At 33.9% G+C, this 20,839-nt stretch overlaps 2 protein-coding genes across 2 annotated transcripts; both read left to right on the forward strand.

Annotated features, from left to right (window-relative positions):
• The first annotated feature begins 692 nt into the window (after positions 1–692).
• LOC127794636 (cysteine-rich receptor-like protein kinase 7) lies at positions 693–9,958 on the forward strand. Its single transcript, XM_052325884.1, has 9 exons — positions 693–1,500; positions 2,665–2,805; positions 2,944–3,232; positions 7,661–7,664; positions 7,921–8,002; positions 8,405–8,499; positions 9,027–9,259; positions 9,363–9,504; positions 9,623–9,958. The coding sequence occupies exons 1-9, from the start codon at positions 693–695 to the stop codon at positions 9,956–9,958; spliced, it is 2,130 nt and encodes a 709-aa protein (XP_052181844.1).
• A 2,933-nt stretch (positions 9,959–12,891) lies between these two features.
• On the forward strand, positions 12,892–16,461 carry LOC127795673 (cysteine-rich receptor-like protein kinase 29). Its single transcript, XM_052327491.1, has 7 exons — positions 12,892–13,823; positions 14,261–14,386; positions 14,520–14,821; positions 14,964–15,174; positions 15,366–15,597; positions 15,693–15,834; positions 15,949–16,461. The coding sequence occupies exons 1-7, from the start codon at positions 13,052–13,054 to the stop codon at positions 16,270–16,272; spliced, it is 2,109 nt and encodes a 702-aa protein (XP_052183451.1). The 5' UTR covers positions 12,892–13,051; the 3' UTR covers positions 16,273–16,461.
• Positions 16,462–20,839: the final 4,378 nt, after the last annotated feature.

Here is a 20,839-nt window from a genome sequence, read left to right on the forward strand (position 1 = left end):
ATAAAATGTTATTTATATTCAATTATGTCATTAAAAAAGATTAAGTAATTTAGTTATATTGTCAATTAATTTTTTTTATAAAAATTTGAATCCAAAAATTTAATTAATGATTTTTTATCTCAAAAAATACAAAATCATTTTTGAATAATATTTATTATTTATTTATATTAATAAAGGACCTCTAAAATAATTATCACTTACGGCTCACCTAAGCTTCAGCTGGCCCTGCGTATGTACAGATACATTTCCTTATTGGACGCCATGTTTAGTATCCTAAACATATTTTTTTGTCTTTGAACTTGTGTCGCTACGCTCATAGATGCTTTCCAATTATTGAATGGGGGAGCACAAAAGTTTGTCCTCAAAAGGTATATTTTCTATAATTAATAGGTATATAATATTCTCTGTAATTAATAATTATGTAGGACTTTTTAGAGATGTCCGAACTTCGGTACGTACATTCTAAGACAAAAATTACAAGAAACGAAATTTTATGTTTTTTTATAAAATACTTGATGAATCACATACAGAATCAGAAGGCAAAGCATTGACTATTGACTCCGTATTCCTAAGGTTATAATTCCATTGGTTACTAGTGCAATGCTCTGCAAAAGAAAATGTTGGTATCATCAAAGCAAGTTATTATATAGTTAACCCAGCACAAGAACATTTTCTCATCAGTGCTGCTCTGTATGGAGTCTCATTGTTCAAGATTCTTGCTATTCTTTCTATTCAATTCTCTAATCAAGTCCTTCACCATCACCTCCGGTGATCCAGTAGCCTTCATAAAATGTTATTGTTCAGAAGCTGGTAACTATACCATTGGTAGTCCTTTCAAGGAAAACCTCAATCTTGCGCTCTCCTACCTGCCATCAAACACCAGTTTAAATAATGGCTTTTACAATGTCTCAGTTGGCCAAACTTCTGATATAGTTTATGCAATCTCCTATTGCAGAGGAGATGTGTTATCGGATAGCTGCACGAGATGTGTTCATGATTCTGTTCAAGAGATCTTCCATTGTTGTCCCAACCAGATGGAGGCTTTGGGAATTTATGATTACTGCATGTTAAGATACTCAAATCGCTACATATTTGGTGTCCTAGAGACTCAACCACGTTTTAATTGGAGCTCTGAAGTAATTGTCAACAGCACAAATCAGTTTGAACAGGAACTGGAAAGCTTGCTGAATCGTTTGGTTGCAGAAGCAGCATGGCAATCTCAAGGAAAGAAGTTTGCTGTCGGACAATTAGATATGACATATGCTCTTGTGCAGTGCAGTGAGGATTTATCATCACTAAATTGCAGCGTATGCTTGGACTCGGCAACTAATGATATCTTAAATTTGTATGGATGGGAGACAGGAGCACAAATTCACATGCCCAGCTGCAATATAAGGTTTGAGGTTTATAAATTCTACAATTCTACCCCAGGTGGACCAGCCATCCCACCTCCCAGCAGTGCACCCCCGCCGCCTCCAACAAATTTTAATAACTCAACTGGTATGTTTTCTTTATGAAATACCTAGCTAGCTAGCTACCAAGTGCATGTTGATTGGGACTTTTGATTGAACTTAGATCTCCTCATTCCAGTTTGCCTCAAATTATGCTTTTGTAAATCAAATGAAAAATTAAAAAACACACCTGCTAAAGAATAAAGATCACTGTCTTTCTATCTCTAATTGTACAGTTACTGTACTAGGATAGGGAACCTAATTATATAATCGATCAAAATAAAGTTAATTTTTGGCACACATCATATTAGTGCAAGAACATGACATGTTGGAGAACAATATCATACTAATTAAGTCTGACATACTTCCCTTAAATGGGGAAAGAAAAAAAGACATTTTATGTTGAAATTTTAGTAATTGATGGAAAGGTTTAGAGGAAAAGAAGTTGGATTGAAGTAGTTTAAGGTTTTAGAAATGAAAAATTAATTGTATTAATGGAAGTGATATTACAATGGTCCTTGTCCCCAAAATTAGAAAGATGGTAGAGAATTTTGGTAGAAAGTTTGGGAGGCAATTGGTTTGTAGTTTTTATTTTTATTTTCTGGCTTGCCTTATGTATGGCCCCCCCATGGTTGTTTCACCAATTTTCTTGAGAATTTTTCATTTTTCTTAGATAATAATTCTTAGTTAGTTTTAAATCTAGATATTTTCTTAGGTCTTTCTAGATTTCTACTTAAACGGAAAAACTAGTAGTTTCTAGACTTTTCTTTACTTTTGTATGGATATTTTCCTCCAAGTCTCTCTAGATTTCTCTCTAGAAATTATCTTCTCTTAATTTCTAAAATGCACATCAATTTTCAACATTTTAATTAGATGTTTTTTGGTTTAGTAAAATATAGTCATTAGACATTGGACTCCCATTAGCATGGACAATGTGCAAAGCACGATGCTTTTGTTTTGCAACAATAGATAAAATATTGGGCTAACTAATTTGAGCTTTTGTCCCTTTCATAGCAAGCAGCAGCATAGTTTCCAAGTCATTTGATATCAAGTATGAATACCACAAATGTGTTTCTCATGTTAGTTCACAGACTGTTTCTATTTTTATTTTCTGATGTTGGACATTGAAATGGTAAACTTCTAGGATATCCAATATCAAGCAACTTTCTTCATTTAGCTCTTAAATGTACTACATGTTTCATGGTTGTTGCAGGAAAGGGGGGAAGCAAGATTTTGGTTAAGGTAGCTATTGGTGTTTGTGCTTGTGCTGGTGCTGGAGGTCTACTAGCAGTACTACTTATTCTTGTTCGGTCACGTATCCGATCTTGCATCAATAACATGATGACAGCATTAAGTAAGTAAACTGACGTTTCTTCTTGATTTCAGACCAAAAAAAAAAAGAAAAAAAAGAGGAAGAACCTTTATTTTATGCAAAATATCCCAACAGAGATAACATCATTGTTTCCTTGTTTGTTCTTTTTTGCCAAAGCAGCAGACAGTAGTATCGATCTAGTAGCCCGACCAATCGAATATCGAAACATTAGTTCTCCATTCACAAATATTGAAAGTCCTGAAGCTAATGGGATCCCTCTTGATTTAGGACTCCGATCATATCAAAATGGCCCGGCAAATCCATCCTCTGAAGCTAATGGGTCAGGTCGTGGTTCAGAAGCCCAGTTATATGACAATGCCATTATTGGTGCCGAGGCAAATCCACCTTCTGAGCCTGACAGAGCCGGCCCTGGGCCAGGGCTACCAGGGCCACAGCCCAGGGCCCACAAGTGAGGGGGCACAATTTTTTTTTAAACTTACGTATATATGTGTATAAAAAATTAAAAAAAAAATTAACAAAAGAACTTGCCACCTACACCCTGTCAAAAAAGAATTCATTATTATTTTTATTTTATTGGTACATGTGATGATTGTTTTTAGTTCGATTAATTGTGGAGAATAAAAGTAGTGGTGTCAATGATTCGGATTGATCTGATTTTATAAAAATCTAGTAACTGAACCATTACATATATAAACCAAACCATGACCAATCTGACACACCGGACCGATTCCGGTTCGATTTCGATTATCTCTAATTAACATTTAACTTCTAAATATTTTCGCGAAATATGAAATTACAAACAAATTTGTTAATTAAAATAAACTCATAACTTCATTAATGTTTCAAGTCTTGAAGTAAAAGTAAAACAAAATAATTCATAAACTATCTCATCAAATGAGATTACATCAACTATTCAGTATAGTAATAGTGCATAAAAAGTTAGAAATAAAAGAGTTTATGAATCTTGCTAGTTTCCTAAGAAGTGATACTATTTATACATATCTATATATATATATACTTAAAAAATTATAATATATATATATAAGTATAATATCGGTTCCGGTTCGGTTCGAACTATGGTTTGAAAAAAAAAAATCACTAACTAAACTAAATATATTGGTTCTTAATTTTTTAGAACCAGGACCTAACCATTGAATCTTAGAACCAATCTAAAAGGCATGGTTCGGTCCGGTTTGGTCCAGTTCATCAATTTTTGGATATTTTTTGACAACCCTAGATGAAAGGAAGATTGATCAAATCAAGAAATGCTTACGAAGATTTGAGAGGAAGTATGTAGAATCAAATATGTTGTTTTCGTTTTTTAATACAATATTTACAATACAAGATACTCTTTTTCGTTCATTTGAGGTTTTGTCCCATTGGATTTTTCTCAAATAAGGTTTTATTGAGCCCCAAATTATTTTTTCTTATTTTTTTGTAAATTCTTATAATTTTAATAAAATTAATTAATTGATAATTTTTATTTTTTTTATTTAATTTATATAAAGGGCATACTTGAAAAAATTTATCCCGACCTCTGAAAACCCAGGACCGACTTTGTGTGCCACAAATGATTTTGCTTAGGCTATGGTGTTGTTTACAAGGTAATAGAACATCCTCGTAATGCAAATAATGATATTTGGAAGCAACAAAATTATTGAAAGAAAATGTAAATTTCCAGCCTTTAATAATGTGTTTAAATTTAGAGTCCTCTTTGAGGTGGTTTTGAGTTGTTTTTGTTGAGTTCTAACTTAGTCAAGAGGGGGGGTGAATTGACACATTTTAAAACTTTAATGCAAAACTTATGCACGTATATATATGAGAAAACAAATTTAATATAAACCAAAATTGTAGTTGAGAGTACGGGAGCACTTAAATACTAGATGGATAATATGATATCCGCCAGCTGTGCTAGTATGTGCTTAGATCCAATATACTCTTCAAATTACAACTTGGTGAAAAATATGTGATTTGAACAATAACAAGACTTTAAATAAACCAAATGGAATATTGAATGAGTACAAAGAATGATCAATTAAAGCAAATCAGAATATAATAGCCAACAAGAATGTAGGCCTTAGGATTTGGCCACACAAAAGCAAAAACAAACAAGTATAATCAAGCAAGAATAAGTAAAGAGTGAAGAGAAGAAGGACACAGCGATTTATAGTGGTTCGGCCCTTATGGCTTACATCCACTACCTAAGGATTCCCTTCCTTAGGATTTTCAATCAAATCCACTATATGAAACTTTTCTTACAACCACCAAAGCCTTCACTTGGCTTCACCACCACCAAACTATTTCTGGAGTCTCACACTCACTAGTTTGGATTTTGTACGCTCTTTACAAGATAGTAGAGATTGAGAAATAGGGTTCTCTCAAAAATAATACAATGAAGTGTAGAGAACTCTCTTAGTTTTCTCTCAAGAAGATAGAGGAAAAGAAAGACTTGGAGAGAATGAAAATCTTGGCTAATGATGTCAAAAATGATAGGGCTTCCAAAAGTTGTTCCAAAGCCTTCAAGAGACCCTTTTATATAGTGCTAGAGTAGGCTTTCCTTGATCAATCTCAGCCCTCCATGTGTCAAGTCTTCAAGCCAATCTCAGCCCTCCATGTGTCAAGTCTTCAAGCCAATCTCAGCCCTTCATTTGAATTCTTGATTTACCTTCCATAATCAGCTAACTTGATTGATCATCAAGATCTTTGACTTTTGTTGATCTCCAATCAGCCTTAAATGAGCAAATCAATTCCAATAATGCATGACTGATTTTAAGGATTAAAATATCATCAAAATCCTTCATAATTCGTGAAAAATCGACCATAAATAAGAAATAATAAATTCTGACTTCTAGTTGAATCTTCAATCACCTTTGATTGTGTAATTGGCTCCTTAGCTTCCATAACAAGCATAGCTAATTTGAAATTTGAATTTAAACCTCCAAATGGTGGAAAATCCATCCAAATATTCTCAAATAATGAAGCAAATTTGTCCAACAATGAAGATATCAATCATAACTTCAAAAGCCCTTAATTAATCAAGTTTCCATACTAAAAATGTTGATAATAAGAAGAGAATCAATTGGTGTAGTTGAATATATGCAAGATATCTTTAGAATATTCTCCCATAATGAAGATTTCAATTAGCTATAATGAGGATATCAATTATTCATAATGAGTAGGATAATTGATTCCATGATTTGAGTAGAGGATCCTTTTAATGAGATAGAATCAGCAATAAAGGAAAGTAATATCAATCAAGGTTTAACTTTCAAACCTTAATTTCCTCCATTAATGTTGAATAATAGGGCTGAATCTTTAACTTCTCCATTTGAATGCAATTCAAAAATTCTTCCATATTTAACTAAGTAAAGAAACTTCTAAGAACCTTTAAATTTACTCCATGATTCTCTTACCATATTTAGACCAACGAGAAGATGTAACCTTGATGAGTGTGCTCCACGTGGCTGCCATGTCAACAAAATGCCACATTAACAATGCCATGTCGCCAAGTTACATATATGGCAACTCCATATAGTGGACTACTCCAATCTCCTCAAAAACTTCCATATATATCTTTTGAACTTCCCATATATGAACAAGGATTCAATATATCTTCTAGACTTTCCATTCTAAGAAGAACTTTCCATTCATAGCTCAAATACTCAAATTTCTAGAAAGCTCTCTAAAAACTTGTTTCCATATATAATGAAATCTCTATATAAGTATAAGAAGTTTCCATATATAACCTGTGTCATGAAATCACTAAAGAATAGTTTTGTAAGCCTTATGAAGGCTTCATGCTTTGTTAGAACATAAAATATAAATTCACATTCACACATGCCAATCATCAATCATCAAAATCTACATTCAACAGTTTTGAATAGGGGTGAGCACAACTTCGGTTAAACCGAAGTAATTGAACCGAACCGACAAGTTTGGTCAGTTCGGTTCGGTTATTTTTTTTCAAAATTTCGGTTCGGTTAAATTTTTTGAAAAGTTCGATTTTCGGTGTTCGGTTCGATTTTTTATTTGAAATAACCGAAATAATCAGAACCGAACCGAACCGAACTTCCAAAAACGACACAGTTTTGGGTTTACAATAAAAGCAAATGAATATATCCCCAACCCCAAGTGACAAACAGAGACTCAGAGGAGAGGAGATAAGACCCGATTAGAAGGCGGAAGAATCGACCTTTCCGTTCGCTCCACTCTCTTCCTTCCATCTTCTTCGATGCTCTGGCACCGTGGCACGGCTGGACCATTGCCCCCTTCGATGCCGAGGTCGACGCCGCAACACCTGATGTAGAGACTCGCTCACCTGGGAACTGGAAGGCTGGACCGAGATGGATGCGAGACTCCAAGAGAGACCAAGACCGATACAGAGAGAGACCCTTCTCTGTCGCCTCCACCTTCGATGCCTTTCCTTTTGCCGTCAGCAGTCGGCTGGCCCCAGCCTTTCCCTTTGCCGATCGTCGTCCCTTTCGTCGAACCCAGACCGACGCCTTTCCCTTGGCCGATCGCTATCCCCTTCGTCTCATTGTTTCTTCTTTTCCTTGTACTTGGATGATCAACTCATACCAACATGATCGGCCGTTAGATAGAGGTTAGTATGACGTTAGGTTAGGGTTTTAATTTTTCAATTTTTTTATAGAGGTTAGTATGACGTTAGGTTAGGGTTTTAATTTTTCAATTTTTTTGACTTTCAGTGAGGTTAGTTTCTTGATATATCTTCGTTTGCATTATGGGTTTTTTGTTTGTATTTCTTTCTTTTGCACAAATTGATTCGTGATATCTCAATCTCTAAATAATTTTGCATTTTTCTGTATCAATGGATGTTGTTCTATACTGATTTTGCACAAATTGATTTGATTTTCAGTGAGGTTTGTATTTCATTTTTGCAAATCGGTTTGTTTCTATACTGATTTTGCACAATCGGTTATCGGTTCGGTTAATTTAGTTTAGATTTCGGTTAGTTCGGTTTTGGTTAGTTAGAATTAATCGGTCGATTCGGTTCGGTTATTACATGCGATTCGGTTCGGTTCGGTTCGGTTAGTATTTTTTGATCAGTTTGGTTCGGTTATAACCGATTGCACATCCCTAGTCTTGAATTAATGATTCTATCTGATACATCTTCAGGCTACAGTTCCAGATGGACAAGAAATTGCAGTGAAGCGGCTGAAGCCAAGTTCCTGCAATGATGATGAATTAAAAAATGAGGGTAAATCACACTAAAGGTCACAAAACTTTGGTATTATTTTCAATTTGATCACTAAACTTCAATTTTTTGCAAAGTGATAATAAAACTTTAAAATGTTTTACAATGTGGTCACTAAAGTGATTTTTTTATGATTTTTAGCCGAAAATACTGGTGTGGCGATGATGTGGCCATTGCCACGTCAGCAATTTTGGTGACAAATTATCCAAAAATCATTTTAGTGACTATATTGCAAAACATTTTAAAGTTTTGTTATCACCTTATAAGGAATTGAAGTTTAGTGACTAAATTAAAAAGGATGTCAAAGTTTTTGTGAAATTTAGTGTAATTTACCCCCAAAAATAAGTTGTCCGGCGAAGCTTCAGCACGAAAATCTGGTGAAATTTCTTGGTTTCTGCTTGGAAGGAACAGAAAAAATCCTTGTCTTTGAATTTGTGAAAAATGGAAGTTTAGATAAGTTCATATTCGGTAAGTTCTCGTTGCCTCTATTCGTGAATGAGGTTCTTATTAAAGTTTTATATAGAAAATTTACATCCTTAAATGATAATTTAAGGCACATTGATAATTTTTTTTGATTAATTCAAGAGTTATCTTAATTAAAGATCAAAACGTGAATGAGTTGCTTAATTTAATTTTAGTAAAGTTGAAATCGACTGCGAATGAAAAAAATTATATAAATGAATGGTCAAATCACCACTTTAGGAAGCTATTTAAGAATACAATGTCACTCTACTCTTTAAGAATCCAGAAAAAAATATATATATAAAAGAAATCTTTCTATAAAGAATACTTATTATTTTATTTAAATTGATAATAAAATTATTACATAATATCTTTATTTATATAAGTCTATTATAAATTAAAAAAAATTCTAATGAAAATAGAAATTCAACTTCAAGTAATAATAAGAATCAAAACAAAATTAAGAATCCTAAAGAAAGAAAAATATAATATATTTTTTAAACAATTAGAAATTTTAAACCGTACCAATCTCGAAGATCTTGTCTTAATTTGTTTGATCATGCAGAGAGAGGACATCGACAGTGAGAGAAACTTCACGGTTTCTTTCATACTGGAAATTGTTGGAGGACTTCTTTATTTGCACAGGGATTTCGGAACTCGCATAATCCACCGCGACATAAAACCAGCCAACATACTTTTAAGTGAAAGTATGGAGCCTAAAATTGCAGACTTTGGGATGGCTAAATTGTTCAGAGACGACCAAACTCATTGTGAATCAAGCAAAATTAAAGGAACATTGTGAGTATGAACCTTAAATCTCTTTCTGTTTAGGACCTTGATTCATTTAACTCTTTTTAAGTTAAAAAATGATTTAATTAATGGGTAAAGTGAAACGATACAGTGGATATTTGGCTCCTGAATATGCCAATTGCCGGCGTTTCTCAGCACGGTCAGATGTATATAGTTTCGATGTGCTGGTACTGGAAATTGTGAGCGGTCGAAGGAACAATTCTGTTGATCGCGGGGTTCACTTGCTTAGCTGCGTAAGTATTTTTTCTCGTATACCAAAATTACACAAATTATCTTTTTTCCTCTCTCTCTCTCTCTCTCTATCTATATATGTATATGTATAGTGACTTGACTTCTGCTAATTTCTCGTAGGCATGGATAAGTTTGATGAGGAATGACAGAGTTTCAGATCTCTACGATCCATCAATATTGGGAAGTAACCCATCCGGAGCTATTGATCAAATAAAGAGATGCATCCACATTGGGTTGTTGTGTGTTCAAGCAAATGAAGCTCTCAGACCAGAAATGGAGGAAATCGATACATGGCTCAAGGACTCCTCTATCCAACTACCACCACCTTTGAAGCCACCTTTTTTTGTGCCAAGTGATTCTGAGATGCAAATGTCTGTGCCAATTGTTGGTTCATCCACATCGTCGTCAACATCGGGCTATCAATCACTACCCAGCCATACCTCTGGTAGTAGCTAGTAATTAAGTATATTTGTATTTATATATATATATATATACGTATATGCCTAATGTGTATGCATGCATGACGGTTGCTGAGACCCAGCAAGTAGTTAATTCATAGTTGTTTCGATACAACTCTTAAATTTTTCAAGATGTTTCGAAAAGCTAGCTAAGATATATACAATTTCAATTTGAGACATATTTTCAGTAGTTAATCCATTCGTATAATCTTACTTATTTATTTCTTGCTATTTTTGTATATAATTTTGGAATAAAAGTAATGTAATTATTTGTAATCCATTTATTCTCACTTTCGCAATTTTGTTCGAAAAACTAGAGTCACTCACTTTACTCCAATATGCAACAGAGCGTTTCTTTTGCATAACAATTGTCACTGACTGATTTTAATTAGAAGGTTGGTCTAGTTCGTTCCTTCACTTATTTATATTTTTAATTTTTGAGGAGCTGAATAAGCTTTCAATACCATTCCAGTAAGGTGTGAAATCATTCCATATATATATGCACGTACAAACAATGATATTAGTTTTGGATTGAGAGGCACACACACACACACACACACACACAAAGATAAAAAAACACCCTTGTTTGTGAAAACCAAAGCGTGTGTTCGATGATTTTGCACAGTCGGTTTCCTGTTCGGCCTTGCAGTTTGGAAACAATATCATCATCTTTATTGTTTGTTGTTCTTGATCTGGGAGAAACTCTCAAATACATAGAAGGAATGTTGGGAGAAAAACAGTCAAATCAATAACTTATAAGAATGCTTTTAAGTATTTTGTTCACTCATTTCTTGTGTGAATCTAAGAAAAGTTAAATCAAGCAGATATAAAATAATATGAAATAAGTGCAACAATCACTCAATTATAAGAACGTCAAAATTTTACGTGAAAAATCCTCCACAATGTGAAGAATAAAAATCACGAAATTGGAATCTACTCAAAACTTTCACTATCAAATAAATAATGAGAACATATGAAAATCTTTTCTAATTATCAATAACTAGATACATATAATAATATTTCTTCAAGAATAACCACTTTTGAAACCAAATAATTGCAACAAAAAATATGAAAGATCTTACTATGTAGAAATTCAAAAACTGCTATAGAAATCTATTAATAGAAAACTTTAAAACTAATCAAATAAATAATGAGAACACGTGAAAATCTTTTCTAATTGTCAATAAGTAGAGGCATATAATAATATTTCTTCAAAAATAACCACTTTTGAAACCAAATAAATGCAACAAGAAATAGGAAAGATCTTATTATGTAGAAATTCAAAAACTGCTATAAAAACCTATTAATAGAAAACTTTAAAACTAATCTTCACCGTTCAAATTGTAGACTCGTGTTTTGTGAGCACGCCGATCAAATTTCAACGAAATTAGACTATAGAAATGGAACCCCAATTTCCCTTTTGATCAAAATTGGACAAAACTGGACTGCAAGGACAACTAATGCAAAAACTTACAAACAGAGAACTCTAAAATTGATCTCCACAGTACATATTGTAAATCCGCGCGTCATGAACATGCTGACCGAATTTCAGAAAAATCATACCATAGATTTTACCCCAAACATCCTTTTGATCAAAACTGGACAGCACCTTAATTCCAATTTTCTGCACTTTCCGTCTCCCCTTTCTCTTCTTGTACGGCTGCAACTTAGAAGGGTTTAAAGCCCTTTTATATTTTATACTTTTAGGATAAAAATACCCCTAGTCTTCTACATGTAAACCCTAAACTCATGTGGGCTTTAAAATAATAGGCATTTTCACGAAGGAGGAAAACCAGCCCAACAAGGAATTCATTGAGGCTTCAGAAAGGAGAAGGGGATATGGAGAGCCTCGTTAAAGATATATGCATCCATTACTGTTGGTTTATCAATAACTACAACCCAGTATCATGATCTCAACTTAACAAGATAACACATTTCGTTTTCCGATAGAGTACAAAAATGATAGTTGATTGTTTGTTGTGTTGTTTATGGTCCTTGTGATTGGCTAGAATAGAAATGAATTTGTGATCAATATAAGATTAAGGTGTGGATTAGAATATGTTAGTGCAGAATACCAACAGGTATCAATTATCAAATATCTACTTATCACTTGTTCTTAGTGGGTGGGTTTCTTGGTCAATCCCTAAATTCTGACGAAGACATTTTCCAGCAGTGCTTGGGCAATTGATACTCTGTATTATGCAAAAAGTGTGACATAAATGGTGTATTGGACAATATAAAGGGTATATTATACATATGAAATGTCTCTACATGCATGATAGGTATATAATAAACTTTTTGTGTAAAATGTACTTATTCTAGGTATATATTACACCATTTGCATTGTACACGATATTTGTATCCATACCCATAAGTACCATAGAATATCCCCTGGTGGAGTTAACTAAAACACCATTTTTTTAATAGGAAACAAAGTAACATTAGTAGCAGAGCTACCTAACAAAGCTGTTGGAACGTAACTTCGTTGTTTTATGAATATTTTGAAGTCTTTTTTTAAAGGATGTCCGTGAAAACACCACCATATTTTGTATGTATTTTGTTGTTCTTAATCCAAATTGGTGAATATTGAGGTGGCTTTACAAAATGAACTACAAAAAACTAAACTTTGTTTTGAGATAAATTAACGAAGCCCATGCAAAAACAAACAGTGCAAAGTTTGAGAAATAAGACAACTCTCTGATGCATTCTTAACTTAAGACGGCTAATTTACTTAATCTAGTGATTTGGCCACATCAGAACAATAAAACATCGACAAATTGACTATTGCAATGTTCTAGAAAACAAATGGTTGGTATCAACGAAGCAAGGTATTAAATATATAGGATCGATTATAAGGTCTATTGCGACAATAATATAATCCATAAGCCTAGATTTATTGCCTGGTAACTCGAACATTGGCTCGAGGCATTTTCAGGCAGGCGGTTATCAGGATGTAGTCAAGGAAGTAGGCTTAGAACCTGATATTCCCTTCATTCTTCCTCTATGTTGTTTACGGAGTCGGCATTAGCCCCGTTGTTGGAGGAAGAAGCCTTAAGACAAGCACACAACCTTAGTTTTCTCATCCTTTTCTATGGGGTTTAATTCTGGAAACAGATTATTGCTATTACTTCTATCCATTTCTCTAACAATCTCCTTCACCATCACCTCCGGTGATCGACGATACTTCATAAGAAACTTTTGTTCGGAAAGTGGGAACTATACCCTTGACAGTCCATTCAGGAAAAACCTCAAGCTTGCCCTCTCCAACCTCCCATCAAACACCAGTTCCAACTACGGCTACTACAATGTCTCAGTTGGCCAGGCGTCTGATAAAGTCTATGCAATCTCTTATTGTAGAGGAGATGTATCCCCGGATACCTGCAAGAGCTGTGTTGATGACTCTATTCAAGAGATCTTCCAGTGCTGTCCCAATCAGATCGAGGCCCTTGGATTCTACGACTATTGCTTGCTACGGTACTCAAATCACAGCATGTTTGGCCTCCTGGAGACTCTGCCGAGTTTTAATTGGACCTCAAAGATAGTTGTCAACAACACGTATCAGTTTAAACATGAACTGGAGAGTTTGTTGAATCGATTGGTGACACAAGCAGCCTGGCAATCTCCCAAACAGAAGTTTGCTGTTGGAGAATCGGATGTGATCTATGCTCTTGTGCAGTGCAGTGAGGACTTATCATCGTTAAATTGCAGCATATGCTTGGACTTCGCAACTAATAATATTTTAGATTGTTGTGGATCGAATACAGGAGCACAGTTTCACATCCCCAGCTGCAATGTAAGGTTTGAGGTTTACAAATTCTATGATTCTACCCCAGGAGGACAAGCAATACCTCCTCAAAGCAATGGTATGTCGATTCTTATCGTGCTTTCTCTTATGACGCACTAGCATAGATGTTCCTATTTAAAATAGAAAAACAGAACAGCTAGGCCTGAGAACAAAAAGGGCCCTGCTCTAGAGGATCATGAATCTTGATATATCCTGTTTTTGTCCTTTGATTGAATGAAATTTTCACTTAGGACAAAGAAAATCAAAATGAAGCTGATTAAGTTTTTCCTCTTATATAAGACTAACTCGTTGCAATTTCAATTCATGGTTATTCCTTCTATCATTTAGCATGGTTGTCTAAACTTTTGGCATCAAGTCTGACTAATGATCACAAATGTCTTTCTCATGTTAGTTCACAGATTCTCTTGTTTAGTACTGAATCTAACTTATATGATGTCAATAAGCCTTTTCATTTAGCTTTAACAAGTACTAATGCATGTTTCACGGCTGTTGCAGGGGAGGGAGGAATTTCAATTGGCATTAAAGTTGGATTTGGCATCGGAGGTTTACTATTTATTGTTATTTTGTTAACTGTCATTGGATATTGTATCCATAAGAAGTGTCGAAAGAGGACAACATTAAGTAAGGAAAATGACGTTTCTTCTTGTTTTCAGGATCAAAAAAAACTTAGAGCAGTAGTTGCTCTAACATATGTATCCCCACGCAAATAACATCGTTAATTGCTTGCTTGCTTGTTTGTTCTTTGCTCAAGCAGAAGATGATAGTATCAATCTAGTAACCCGACAAACTGAATATCAAACAATTAGTGCTCCATCCGCAAATATTGAAAATTCTGAAGCCCATGAGATCCATCAAAATGGCATTATTGATGCTAAGGCAAGTCGGCATTCTGAAGTTCATGAGGCTGGTAATGGTTTGGAAGTCCAACAATTTGAAAATCGTGTTGTTATTGAAGAGACAACTCAAAGATTCCAACTTTTTACTATTAGAGCTGCGACAAATGAATTTGATGTAGCTAATGTTCTTGGCCGGGGAGCATATGGTGTGGTTTACAAGGTAGGATCCTCATAAAGCAAATTAAGCTATAAAGTGGCAGCAAAATTACTGAAAGAAAAATGAGCATTTTCAACTTTTAAAAGAGTTTCATTTAGAGTTTTTTCCCAACTTGTTTTGAATTAATCGTGGAATGATTCTTTAGGCTATACTTCCGGGTGGAGAAGAAGTTGCTGTGAAGAGGCTGAAGACACAATATTCCTGTAACGAAGATGAATTCAAGAAGGAGCTGTCAGTACTGGCCAAGCTTGAGCACATTAATCTGGTGAAATTCCTTGGTTTTTGCTTGGAAGAAACTGAAAAAATCCTTGTCTTTGAATTTCTGAGAAATGGAAGCTTAGATCGCTTCATATTCGGTAGGTCACATATACAGATTGTGATCCTTCTTTGTAGCTAACTACTCACTTTGAAAATTAATCTTTTTTATGCATAATGAGGCCAATAATTTAATTTTATTGCATACAACTAAATATTAATTCAGGAGAGCTCTCTCTTTCTCTCTCTCATAAAAACCCTGATATAATTGTTTGGTATTTAATTCCCGTAGATAGTGCACATCGACCGCAGTGGGAGACACTTTACAGTTTCATATTGGGAATCGTTCAAGGTCTTCTTTATCTTCATCGGGATTCTGGACTTAGTATTATTCACCGGGACATTAAGCCTGCCAACATACTTTTAGATGAAAACATGATACCTAAAATTGCAGACTTTGGAATGGCAAAGTTGTTTGGAGAGGACCAAACTCACTGTGAATCAAGCAAGATTAAGGGAACACTGTAAGTTTGTATGAGCTTTAATTAGTGTATATATTGTTTTAACTTTTAACTATGTAAGTTGGAAAGTGATTAATGAATGGGGTGAAACAATGCAGACGATATTTGGCGCCAGAATATGCCAATTGTCGGCGTTGCTCAAGAAGGTCGGACGTATATAGTTTCGGTGTGGTGCTTCTGGAAATTGTGAGTGGTCGAAGGAACAATTCTGCTGATCCCGGTGTCCACTTGCTTAGTTGTGTAAGTGTGTGTGTGTGTGTGTGTGTGTGTGTGTGTGTGTATGCACGAGGTTTTGCTTAATTAATGGGTTTGGATTCTCATGTACCAAAACACGAATCTTTTTTTCCTATGTAGGCATGGACAAGCTTGATGAATGATAGAGTTTCAGATGTGTTTCATCCATCGATGTTATTAGAAAGCAGCCCATTAGCCATTGATCAAATAAAGGGATGCATCCACATCGGGTTGCTATGTGTTCAAGCAAATGAAGCGCAGAGACCAAAAATGGAGGAAATCGATGCATGGCTCCAGGACTATTCCATCCAACTTCCACCGCCTTCACAGCCTCCATACTTCGTGCAAAGTGACTCTGATGTGCAAATTGCTGCGCCGATGATTGTCGTCACTTCATCGACAACTTCGTCAACATCGGGCTATCAATCATTAACTAGCCAATAGGCCATAGCAGCCATATATATGGCTCAGGTGGTGGCTAGCTATTCATGTATAAAGCAGATTATAGAGACCAAGAAACTGCTGATTCAATAAAGTTTTTGGTGATATAACTCTTGCATGGATAAAGATGTTAGAGTGCTGCTAGATGCACTTACACTTTGTGAGACATGTTTAATAGTGATTGAGGCGGTAGCTTAGTGGTATTCATTTAGGAGATCTTGCTTTTGAATCATTTATATGCTTGAATGAATTATCAATACACCCCCCCTCACTTAAATCATTTAAGTGAGGGGGGTGTATTGATAATTGATTAATGGGGTGTTAATATAAGTGTCAATCTAGATGTGCAAGTAACATTATTCATTATAATAAATATGACTCAAAAATTTAATTGATTTATGATTGGATTTTCTAATTTGACCTAGATTAGGACTTCCAATTTAATTATAATTATAATGTTGTTAAATTCAATTTTAAGTGAGATTTATCTCATCTGGAGAAATATTCTCTTGAATTGTCTTCTGATTAGAATATGATTTCTTATACACATTTATAAATGATTTTAGTTCTATAAATAGGTGTCTAATATCTTAAAATTAATTTCAGTTATATCACTATTATTGTATTAATTAATATCAGATTAGTGATATTTTATTCTTTCTTTAATAGTTATTTTTTTTTCTGATTTGAGTTTTTCATTTTAAATTTTGTGTTCATGTGTGTGGTTGATGGTTTGTTTGTGGTTTGTTTTTGAGACAAATTCACATATTATTATCGTTGATTTTAAATGGTGAAAAAACTTATAATACTGTTGCTAAAATATGGCAAGAAATGCTGTCTGCTCGTTAAATAACACTTGGTGCAGCCTAAATTAGTCCTTTTGAGCCTTAGACTTGCTCAATATTTTGCACAAATATCTCTCATTGTTTAGACAGTTTAAAAAAAGGGATAAATTTCATATACACTTCCTGTGGTTTAATGTATTTTTTAGTTAAAAAATAATTAAAAATTAAAAATAAATTTAGCTAAAATTATAAAAACAAAAACTAACATAAGAAACTAGAAAAAGAAAAGGGCTATTGGATTGTTCACCATCGCTGGAAGTTGATGGTTCCAGCATTATTGTTTCTGATAATAATGCAAAAGAATGATCAAAGAAGAAGATGGACTGAAAAAGAAGAAGATGGATTGAAAAAGCAAAAGAATGATCAACGAAAAAGATGGATCGAACCTAGATGAGTTCGTTCCAAAGGGGTTCGAATTGAACCCGACCCATCTTCTAACATTGGAGAGAGAGAGAGAGAGAGAGCGAAGAAGAAGAAGAATCGATTTCTACTGTCATTAATCATCATCTTCATCTCTTAGCCTCCATTGTTGCTCTGCTTTGCCATCTCACTAATCTAAAGGGAAGTAAAATCCGAGTTCGTTTTAGGTTGTTCCAATTATCTATATAAAACGAACTCAGATGAATTTGAAGATCTATACTAAATTCATTCTAAATTTGGAACGAGTTAATTCTTACGGAGTTAGTATCGAAAGGAGTGTCTTCGCCCAAAGATTAACTATGAAAACTAGTAAAAATATTTCAAATTACAGGAGATATCTTGACTATAAAGGGGTCTGGGTGCATTTTACCTCTAATTAAATATATGTCACCAAGTTGCATGAGTTAAAAAATATATATCATATATGTCTCTATTTAAAGGGTGACTCAAGCGGTAACTAATACCATATGAAATGTAAGATTGTGAATTGAAACATTTTCATGTCCTTTTACATGAATATTAAAAATGGTTTTTCATGTATTAAAAAGCACCATATGTAAATATATACTTTGATTTATTAGAATGCTACTTTAATTCCATCACTATTTAACGGTTTTGGGGATGCGAATAAATTTCCAATTGCCTACAAAAAAAAGAAGTTTCCAATTCCTATATATAATCCGTATCCTCATTCTTTAAGTGGGATGTGGGATAATTATGTGCATATATATATATATATGTCTACACTTTTTATACAAAAGTGGTGTCAGTGCTATGTGAATTGTGGGCCTATTAAGTTATAGTAAGTTTTGAATGATGCTAATTAATTTGTTATTGACCTTATAGCAATGGAAAGGTTAAAAATACAGCATTGAATTTGAAGTAGGTTTGAATCTGCAGGGCATCTGATTTATGTGGTTGGGAGGAGTTGTAGCCAGTGCATGTAAAAGGAGGCAATTTTCATGAAAAAATTATTATCTCAATAGAGAGAGAGAGAGAGAGAAGAGAAAAGGACTTACACTGTGAATAACAATAAATGGACAGCAATCCAATCAGCAATGCGATGGATGTACGTGGGCAGCGGAATGAATGGGCAATGAGGTGGATCAGCATTTGGAACAGTAACCACTGTCGAGGGAGGGAGGGTGTTTTTGGGATTGAAGGCTAGCTGCTGCTGTTGTTTCTGATTGCATGGTCAAGTAAGTATGTCCGTGGGCGTGGCAGTTTTTCTAATTTTTCATTTTTTATTTTTTATTTTTTTCAAATAGCAGAGCTCATTTATAATTTTTATTCTTCAATCTAATCATTCTTTGGCCTACTAAATATATCCATATGAATTGCACCACATATTGTTGCACGACAATAATGGTAGTTAAAATTCATCATATGTAATAAATAGTTCCAACTTGATCTACATAAGTGGGATATGCTTTCCATATCCCACATATAGTTGTTAAAAACGTTGCTCAGAGCAGTCTCATGAAACAATTCCTATTGGTTTTCAAAGCAATGAGGTGAGGAGAGAGGAGAGGAGAGGAGAGGAATATGTATGTGGCTTGGAAAAGAGTAGTAGATCAGTGGTGGTTATGTTTATGTATGTTGGTTTCTATCAACCATTACTGAAGAGGAGGTTATGAGCAACGTATGGATCCCACAGATCAATTCTAATACGCAAATTGATGATATATGTCTAGCATAACTACTAATCTAGCTACTTTAAATTCAAATTCTTTTATATAATTCTGGAGGCATGAGGCAATTACTTGGTTACATTCTCAACTCTGTTCAAAGCCTCACCATTCAGCATGGAAGTGTTATTTTCGTTTTCGCAGAAACTGACATGACCCACAAATTAAACTTACCTTTAATTAATTCATTAAAAGATAAAAGTGATGGCCAAACTCCTCTATTTCAATTGCAGGGCATGCATGTGAAGACAAAAGTGTTTGTTTGAATATTAATTAGTTGGTCAGTGAGTGATGAGTTTTATGTTGCACCGGTGTTGGCTTCTTAATTATTCTGTTGACAGACAGAAACTTCAGAAGTTGATATCAAAACTCAGCTTCTAACTTCTCTTTTATTCATTAAAATCAGCTTTTTTATCAGAGAAAATGTTCTTATTCTCTGTTTCTTTTCCTTTAATTTTTCATTCTTGGTTCTTATGTAAAGTTAAAACTTTTCACGTGACGTGACAATGGATACCTTATTCTATTGTAATGGCTATTATGTAATGTTTTATGGGTATTCGTTAATTAAAACTCTCTTAAATAAAAAATGTTTAAATATTAACAAAATATTAATGAAAAGGTTACAAAATATTAAAAATACTCCCTGAGTCTGGGTAGGTGGCAGGGATGGATGGAGTCCAATTCTCCACTCCCCCCCCCCCCCCCCCCCAAACTCTCCCACATGTATAAGTATGGAAATGAAAATTTTAATAAAATAGCTTAAGAGAACGAGTATGAGTACAAAAACAAAAACAAAAATAAAAATAAAAATTCCGAATACAAAACCAAGATTAAGAAATCTTCCTACCCTAGTGAGAACCTACCTACATATATATATATATATATATAGTGCTGCCAAATTAAAGACCTCTCATTGACATTCCGATCATCAGTTTAGTAGTATCTCTTATATATGAAAATAGCCAAAATTATTCATTTCATGCCATTCAACCAATGTAGACATTTACAGTAACATTTGAAAGTGCCGCAAAGATTAGACTGCCAACAGCCAAAACATGACAAAGTATCTGGTGGGATTTGAAAGATGCTGCTATTCATTAGAAAAGACTTGTTGTTACATAACTTTTTGAATTTAAATAAAAATAAACTCATTTGATAAATTCAATTCAATTTAAAAAGGAGATGAATTCTTTTAGTAATTTAATTTAGCGTAAGTAAATAATAAAGGGAAGGGACACACTTATTACTAACTGAGTTAATTTCTGCTACAAACCATATATAATTAAATATATAAGTTTACATGACATATAATCAAGTTTCTATTTCTTAATTTATTCAGTTATATATATATATGCTTGTGTCATCCGATCCTCCTTATAAATTAGTTACTTGTTCATGTAAACAAGTAATTGCAGCAATATTTTTCTTCCAATATATTAATTAAGGTTGTCTGAAACGGAAGAAGACACACAACTTATATAATTTGGGCTTGGTCAAATGATGATAAAGAGACTAGATCTGCAGTATTAATTAGTCTGTTATAATTAAGTTTTAACTTTTTAAATAATTTTTTGTATAGTTATTATTTTAGGGTTATTGAGTATATATATATTTGCT

Source organism: Diospyros lotus, chromosome 2 (genome assembly GCF_014633365.1).
Source record: "Diospyros lotus cultivar Yz01 chromosome 2, ASM1463336v1, whole genome shotgun sequence".
Classification (NCBI taxonomy): Eukaryota; Viridiplantae; Streptophyta; class Magnoliopsida; order Ericales; family Ebenaceae; genus Diospyros; species Diospyros lotus.